Source organism: Vanellus vanellus (genome assembly GCF_965231255.1).
Source record: "Vanellus vanellus genome assembly, chromosome: 23".
NCBI classification, from domain to species: domain Eukaryota; kingdom Metazoa; phylum Chordata; class Aves; order Charadriiformes; family Charadriidae; genus Vanellus; species Vanellus vanellus.
In genome coordinates this window covers 400,095-408,782 of record NC_138928.1, presented here as the reverse complement: position 1 = coordinate 408,782, position 8,688 = coordinate 400,095, and the positions used below count along the sequence as shown (strand labels likewise).

The following is an 8,688-nucleotide window of genomic DNA, read 5'->3' as shown; positions in this document are numbered from 1 at the left end:
CTTTGAGCAGAGGCAAGGAGGCCGCCAATGTAGCCACGGGGACTGGGGTTTCAAGCCCCACTTGCCCGATGTGGGGTTTGAAGCCCATAGCACAGCCCCCATGAGCTGTCTCTTCTGCTTGTTCCACATCCAGAAACTAATGGCAAAACAATGTTTGGTCTTGGGAGGAGGTGGTGGATCGATCTCTACAGCTCCTCGGTGGCACTTAGCAAGGCGTGCCGAGGGCCAGGAGGGGTGGAGGGGACTCCCGGGGCTTGTCAAAGAAGATGGAGGAGGACATCTCTGTTTTGAGCTTGCTGTCGGCGCTGCCCTCGCTAGAGGCAGTGTCAGGGCTGCAGCCCTCACAGCAGCAGCAGCAGCAGTCCATGAAGGCCTGTCCCAGGGGTCTGCAGAGGCACAGGAGCAGGACGGGCGTTACCGAGCACTTGAAGAATAGGAAGAACTGGTTGATGAGGTTGAGCAGGTCTAAGGTCTGCTTGGACATGTCGGGGGACATGTAGGCCACCACGATGTTGCAGACGTTCTCAGGGGTGGTGCAGAGCCCATAGATGATGGTCAGCCCGATGATGGTGCAGTTCAAGTGACTCTCACACTGGCTGTGCTTGGTCCCTCGGCACTCGGTCTTCTTCTCAGTGCCGCTGATCCTCCGGGTCACCAGCTGGCAGCTCACAGTGAAGAGGATGGGCAAGCAGAAGTAGCAACCAAAGTACCACCACATCCGAGCGTTTTGGTAGGTGAGCACCAGTGAGTAGACAGACTCTGGCAGGTTGGATGAGGGCTTCATGGTGCAATACTCCGTCACCATGCCGGACACAGGCGATGTGTCCTGCGCCAGCTGCCAGAGCAGGATCTCTGGCACCGACAGTGTCATGGAGCCCACCCAGATGACGGCCAGCTTGGCGATGATGGACTGGCACTGCTCGATGGGCCGGGCACTGGCCTGAGGGCTGGTGGCCGCGTGGAACCTGTCGATGCCCAGGGCGCAGAGGCTGAAGGTGGTGACTCCCAGCGATGATACCTGGTGAGAGGGGAGGCAGAACAAGTGGGCCTCGCTGCAGAGACATCATGGAGGGCTTGGTTTTACCGGGCTGGTTGCAAACCCCTGCCTACCCAAGACCAAAGCCCAAGACCCTTCCTCCAAGGTTTTAGAGGGGTCACAGCCTGTGGAGACACTTTTCTGTGAGTACTGAAATGGCAATGGATAAAAATGTCCCTTGACCCGTTTGTCCCTGCCCAGCTCCCTTTTCTGCAGAAGGGAGGGGCTCTGCTGGATGTCTTGTCTGTCCATCCAGCCAGGGTGGGAATAGCAGGATTGTCTCCTAGGCTCTTCCTCTGTTCTGGTTGGCTCTCGGAGAGGAAAAGCAAGGAGCATCACACCCACCAGCACCTTCCCAGGGTCCCCATGGCCCCCCAGATGCCCCAGGCTGGCTTGTCCCTGCCCTGCTCTGCTGAGCTGCCGCCTGCTTCCCGGACAGGCCAAACGAGTTGAAGGCGCCCCGTTGTCACAAATCAGCTTGGGGCAATTTCCGCTGCATTGAGAACGGCAGGAAAAACACCCTGTTTGCCAAAGGGAAGAGGCCAAAGGAGGCAGAGGAATCACGGTGGCTCTGGAGGGCTGGCAAGGCACCGAGGGTCACAATCAACATTCACGGTCCCATCCCGAGCTGCAGCTTTGCTCGGAGCCAAGTCCCACAGACCTCGGCCAGGAAAATGGCAGAATCACGTGCTGGTGCCCCTCAGCCCCGTGGCCGTTTCTGGTCTCACGAAACCATCAGATGTCACCCTGTACTGAAGGACCTTCCCAGCACTCAGGAAACCTCCCAGGGCTCTGCATGATGCCTGGGCAGCAGCCCTAAACAGCTCTGGCACCACTCCCCCTCCCCCCCCCCCCAACCCCTCCAGCCTTTTTCACTGGTCCTGGGTTGTCCCCTTCTGTCTTGCAGAGCACAGGAGCTCACGATCAGCGCTGATACCAAGCACACAGCGTCACTGCTCAGTTACGCACAGCAGCATCCCCCCAGACACAGCATCAGGGCACTAGCCCAGCATCACCATCCTGCACCCAGCCCCACCACCCAACAATGCTGCTCATGTCCCAGCTCCTCTGCCCAACGCCCAGAGCCACCCTGAGAACCCAGCACCCTTGCTCTGCCCCACAACCAGCACCCAGCGCACTTGCCCAGCTCCCTGGCTGGCACCTGCAAACCCTCCCAGAGCTCCTGTGCTGCCGCCTCTCCTCTCCCCCTACACCCTCCCACAGGCTCTTCTGTCTCTCCTGGTCCCCTTGGTCCTAGCATGTAATTCAGACACGGCAGAGCATCCTTCCCCAGTGCTCTGGTAGGGATGCAGCTGGTACCACCCCAGGCACATCGCCTGGCACCAGGAGCCCATGTAGCCAGCTCTGTCCCAAAAACCTGGGTTTGTGCTCCCCCCCCCACCCCTGCCGCCACCCCTGCCACCTCCCGAGCATTTGAATAGCTACAGAGCGGAGGACAGAAGATGTGCTTCTTCCTGAGTTCATCCAGCAGCCTGAAGCACTTGCACAGTCCCATACAGAAAGGCTGGACATTACTGGGCTGCAGATTGATTCCCCTCTGGTGGGTGATGCTTTGCTGGAGATTTAGCTCTGGCCTGGCCGTGCCCTCCCACCCGAGCTGAAGGGTCCCTGGCGCTGGGTCCCAGGTGACCAGAGAAGCCCTGAAGCCCCTTTCAGCCCTTGCTCTGAGCCCAGAGGCAGGAGGGCAGGGCAGGACTGGCCGCAGGGCAGGAGTAGCCTCCTGGGTGGACCATCTCCCCCCCCCGGGGCTGTGCTATGCCTGTCCTTCAGCAGCTCCAACATCCCACCAACCTTCCTGCCTCCTTCGGGGACTGAGCTGTCCCAGGGGCACCCTGATGCTGCTGAATCACTGCACCTGGAGGTGCCACCCCCAGGGATCCCCCCAGGGACATGGCCAGGGAGCCCATGGGCAGCTCAGAGACAGGCCATGGCAGACCCTCCTCAGGAAGGGGTCTGGTCTGGGAACATCACCCTTTCCTTCCCGTCCTCAGCCGGGGCGCTGAGCCTGCCTGACTGGGCAAAGGTGGCTCAATATTCTGCTGCTCTCCGAGTCCTCCTTCCACCCGGCTGTGACCTCAGGGGCCTGAGGTGGAGGATAGGGATGGGGCAAACACTACATTTAATAGAGGCTGGAGCGGGAGACCTCCAGAAACGAGCAGCTCCTGCTTGCTCAGTAGGGCAGACAGCGTGGAGAGGCGGGAGGCGCCCATCTCCTCTAGAAACATTGTCCTGCTGGGCTGTAGCTAGCAGCTTTAGAGCTGTGCCTGGCAGGCCACCCAGGGTGTGGGTCCATCACACCAGGCCCAAAGGACCCGGTGGCATCGCTGGGGTCCCCTGCTGGGGGTGTGAACATCCAGGGACACTTGCGTCTCTGCAGACCCTGCACAGAGGCACTGACACCTGGCAGCTGACTGTCATGGTGCCAGCAGGGGACAGAGCAGCAGGACAGAGCGGGACCATTGGTGGTGGCCTCAGACCTGCTCACCTCACAGCCCTGGCAGCGGGGGCCATGCCATCCCATCCAGGCCCATGTCTAACCCCCTAGCCTGTGCTGGAGTCACCCCAACCTTCAGCTGCCATTGGCTGAAGCAGGAGAGGGTAGTCCAGCCACCCAGGGAGTGGGGTGCGGCCAGGTCCCACACCTGAGAGCCCTGCAGGTCCCAGCAGAAGCTGGACTAGGCAGGGGGATGTTGGGGAGGGGATTGTGGTGGGACATAGAATCACAGAATTGTTTAGGTTGGAAGGGACCTTTAAGATCATCAAGTCCAACCATCAACCTAACACAGCCAAACCCACCACTAAACCATGTCCCTTAGCACCACGTTTACCCGTCTTTTAAATACTTCAGGGATGGTGACTCCACCACTTCCCTAGACAGCCTGTTCCAGCGTTTGATAACACTTTTGTTGAAGAAATTTTTATAATACCCATCCTAAATCTCGCCTGGTGCAACATGTCAATGCCTGAGGGCCATTTCTTTGCCTGTAATGACTGAGCTCCCTGTGGCCAGGAGCCTTCCCCATCTAAGTGCCAAGGCCTGCTCTCTGTCCCCTCCAGCTGTTATTTCTGAGCAGGCTTGAGTCCTGGTGATGGGCATGGACAGGTCTGGTGATGACAGATGGTTAGGTCCCAACCCAGCATGATGTCAGCCCTGGGTGGGGCAGGGCTGCCCTCAGCATGGGTGCTGAGGGGTGCCAGTGGTCCCATGCAAGCTGGTCAGGTCTGGGGAGAGCGAGGGCAGCAGCCCCTGGTCCCTCCAGCACAAGCCGCGGCCTCATCTTGCAGCTGGTTTTTGTATGTTGTCGGGGGCACTGACCATGGGAGTATGCGCTCGGTGGGACGGGCAGGTTTTGAACCCTATCTGGCCTGACCAAGGCTGAGAGGGTCTTCAGGGACCTGACACTGTCTCTGATCTCTTCCAACCTTGTGTTTGCACCCTTCTTCGATAAACCGGGCTTTGGAGCCCCATACAACACGCACAGGTGGGCTGGGTCTGTCTGTCGTACGTGGGCACAGAGGGGAGCTGCCTGATGCCAGCCATCCCTGCAGGATGGGAGATGCCCCACAACGCGGGTTTGTTTTCAACCCAAGAGCAGGACCATGCAAAACTATGCCATCTGGGGTGTTTTCACTCATTCTGCCTTCCCCTGCCACCACACCACAGTCCTTGTAGCCTTCTTGGTGGGTCCCCAACTCACCCTGAATGTGGCCAAGCCATCATGTGTGAGGCTTGAGGACAAGCAAAGATCTCAGGTTCCCAAACAATCCCTGGGCTCTCCCACCCCAGTGCTGCTCAGCACTGCCCCACCTGCAGCCCCCTGCCCTGGGGCCATCCTCAGCAGCCCACCATGGCCCACGATGAGGGTGTCTGGGGCACACAGCCCTTGTGCCAGGCCACAGGCAGCATGACCTGCCCCCAAAGCAAGAGAGCAGAGGGGAGACAAGTCCTTGAGACCTGCAGGGCCCTGTGCAGCCCCTTACCTCCATAAAGGGCACGATGCGACAGGACACGTCCCCCAGCAGCCTCTTCTTGGTGATCTCATTGAAGATGACCACAGGCAGGCAGAAGAAGAGGATGAGGAAGTCCCAGAAAGCCAGGCTGGCCAGGATGGAGTTCCAGGCACTCTTCATGTAGTAGTTGTGCCACACGATGCACATCACGGAGAGGTTTCCGATAATGCCCACTGCGAAGACGATGAGGGACAGGAACATCACCGCATAGGCACTGTAGGAGTTCTCTGTCACCGGGTACAAGGGGTTCTGGATTTGTAGCCGTTTGTCAGACACAGTGGTGAGGTTGGCTCGGGGTTCTATCCCCTCCCCATCTGTGGGGACCCCTTGTTGCTGCTCAGATGGGTCCGTGCTGGATGGCAGCAGGGCCTTGGTTGGGTGCAGGCTGGCGGAGTTGAGGGGCCGTGGGAACTCCACCCGCACCCCTGGCACATACTGCTGCACGGACTTGGAGTCCTCCTCCGTCCCCCGACGCAGCCTCTCCTTCATCACCTGGACCTCTGGATTGTCCCGGGAAATCGTCGGCAGAGTCCTGCCTACATCTGCACCCTGGCCATGGTGGGTGCCGTCTTCCCCAGCCTTGCCTTGCATCGCCGCAGCTCCCAGCACCAGCAGCATCAGCATCAGGAGGACAAGTGGCGGTGGAGAAGGCATGGTCCCCTGCGCACCCTTCGGAGAAAGCATGTGGTGGGAGACACAGCAGCCCCGAGCGCAGGGACCCCGGGGCTGCGGGCAGTGAGGAAGCGGTCCGGAGGAGCAGCCGGTTTGTCTGGCTCCGGCCGCTGCTCTGGGCTCTCCGGAGAGCTCTGGGCAGAATAAAAGCTGCGCTGGGGAGCGGCAGAGCCAGGCCCTCTGCTGGTCACCCACCCGCTCCTGGGGAGGCTGCCAAGCTCTCGGAGATGCGCCAGCGCCCAGGCCGGGCAGCTCAGCATCCCCTAACACCCCCCTGACAAGCCCTAAAACCCCCCCAACCACCCCCCCCAGCATCCCCAAACAACTCCCAACATCCCACAACATCCCCCCAGCATCCCCCATCTCCCCAGAATCCCCCAAACATCTCTCTGACATCTCCCAACATCCCTCAACATCGCCCCGGCATCCCCTAACATCTCTCCCAACATCCCTCAACATCCCCAACATCCCTCAACATCTGCCACATCTGCCCAACATCCCAACATCTCCCCAGCATCCTCCCAGAACAAGACAGATGAAGGATGCCCACAGCTTGGCACCGGGGATGGTCTGCCGAGCTCAGCTCTTCCCACTCAAGATCTCCCACCCTCTGCCCCCGAACAGGTGGCACTAATGATGCCCGAGGTCTGGCACTGGGCACCATGTGGCACGTCCCCTGCACACTCAGCCTGGACTCAGGATGCCCTTGAACAGCAGACCACCTCCCCGGGGCTGGAGGGCTGACAGGTCTGCCCTCGGCAGGAGGTGAGAGGAAGGACTGGCTGGCCTCAGGCCACATCAGGGTCTCAGATCTGCTGGCCCAGTTCTCCCAAGGTTTGTTGCTGCTTTTCCTACAGAATTCCCCCCTGGGACAGGGATTTGAACAGAACTGATCCCCTTTACTTCTCCCCATAACCATCATCTCTCCCTCACACCCATCATCTTTCCCCCTTTCCATCTCCTCTCCCCATACCCACCACCTCTCCTCTGTCCAGTCTCCTGTTCTCCTACCTGTTATCTCTCCCCGTGCTGTCACCTCTTCTCCATGACTGTGGGACCACAGGGACCAGGGTCTACTCTGGGGACATGCCCTGTGGCACGTAGGCAGCTCATGGGGATGCATGCCAGGCTTCAAGCAGTGGGGCTACCCCAGACCTGGGGAGCTCAGTGAGTCTGTCCCTCTCTTGCACAGGGCAGTGGCAGGGGCCAGGACACCTTGTCCCATTGCGGCCAGCAAACACCAGCTTCCCCCTAGCTGGGACCCCACTGCCGTCTCCATCTGGCCTCATGCCTGCTCTTCCCCGTGCCAGAAGGGCCTCTGGGCTGACGTCCCGGGGCACTGAGGGGGGATGTGGGCCTCTTGCTGCGTCACTGGGAGCCGGGGAGCTGACACCGCTGGAGCCAGCACAGGAAAACTGAGTCCCAGAGCTCAGAGGCTGCCCCTTCCAGGTGAGCTAGCGGGACATTTGCTGACATGGGTTTCAGAGGTGGGATGCTCTTGCTCAACTCAAATGCTGTACTCAACTGGGCTACTGGAGACTCCTGTTGTCCCACACCCCTCCAGGGTGAGGCAGGAGGAGTCTCTGCCCCCAAATCATTTGGCTCAGCCAAGCTCAAGCCCTTCATCCCTCCTGTGCTGGAGCCACTACGTGAGACAGCGCTGATCGGCAAAGGCTGCAGGAATCGGAGGCATGGCAGCAGCCTGGCGTTTTTGCTTGAAGCCCCAACCTCCTGCGGGCAGCACTTTGCCCAGAGCCCTGAAGGCAGGAGCTGGCAGCTGTGCCTGGCTGCTCTCCTTTCTCACACTGCTTCTCCCACAGCCAGGTGCTGCTCCTTGACTCTCCATAACACTATGACTTTTGAGCATCATTTGGATATTTCCAACAGGGAAAGGAGGATTTCAGCTCTTGATGGGTTCTCCAGAAACAATTCCTGAGGTCTGTCCTGGGCTCAGAGGGACCAGCACCTCAAAGTGATCACTGGCCCAATGCTAGTGAAGCTGACCAGAAGAAGAGTGGCTCAGCCATCCCCAGTGACAGCCCGAGGATCACGCAGGATTGCTGTGGGCTGCCAATTGCTTCAGGTGCTCTGGCTGAAAGGACACAAAAGAATCTGTGAAAGATCAGGGGACCAACCCCAGGGTGCATGACTGCCCTGGCCTTGGCCCACCATCCCATGCCTGAGATGAGCCAACTGTTCTCCTTAGTGGAAAACAAACCCCCAAAAGAGATGAACTGTGTCCAGTTTGCATGGGGGCAGAGTGCCCAGATGTGGGGACAGACATGTGCCCAGAGCCAGGGCATGGGCAACTTGGCCAGCCAGGCACTGCCAGCATTTTAATTTAGTCTGGTTGACTGAAGGACAGATAACACAAACTTGCTCCCCAGTGAACACCCAGTGCTGATGCCAGCTCCCTCTGCAAAGGCCAGGTAGGAGAGATGGTGGCATCAGTCCCCACATGAGGCTCAGGGAGTGATGCCATTGCAACTCGGCGAGGCTCGGAGGAGAACCATGCTGCCTGGTGACGGAGTGGAGCAAGGGACAAAGAGCAGAAAGGCAGGGCTTGGGGCAGGAGCGTGGAGAAGGAGGATGAGGTCTTTCCTCAGTGCCCACATCGGCTCGGAGGAGGGAGCCCTCGGTGCGCTCCTCGGCTGCCAGGAGGGACGTGGCTCCTGCAGGGTGCTGGCACCCGGCACCCTCCCTGCCCGGCGCAAGGCAGGCAGGTGTTTTCCTGTAGGGAGAGGGAGCTATTTTTAGTTTCATTTCATGGCCGTTGCACAACGGTCGGGTGCGTCATGGAGCTGCCTGAAGACAACAGCAGAGTTCACTGGGGCAAGGTGACACTTCGGTGGCACAGGAGTGACCTCGGGAGGGCTCCGCCACCCAGGGGATCGCTGCCCAAACAGCCTCTTAGAGATGCTCCTCTTCCTTCCCTCTTTCTCCATCCA

The 8,688-nt window shown here is 59.6% G+C and overlaps 1 protein-coding gene across 1 annotated transcript; it reads right to left on the bottom strand.

The window, feature by feature from the left end:
* Positions 1 to 205: 205 nt before the first annotated feature.
* GPR37L1 (G protein-coupled receptor 37 like 1) lies at positions 206 to 5,722 on the bottom strand (the record flags this gene model as incomplete). Its single annotated transcript, XM_082494634.1, has 2 exons — positions 206 to 1,018; positions 5,039 to 5,722. The coding sequence occupies 2 exons, from the start codon at positions 5,720 to 5,722 to the stop codon at positions 206 to 208; spliced, it is 1,497 nt and encodes a 498-aa protein (XP_082350760.1).
* Positions 5,723 to 8,688: the final 2,966 nt, after the last annotated feature.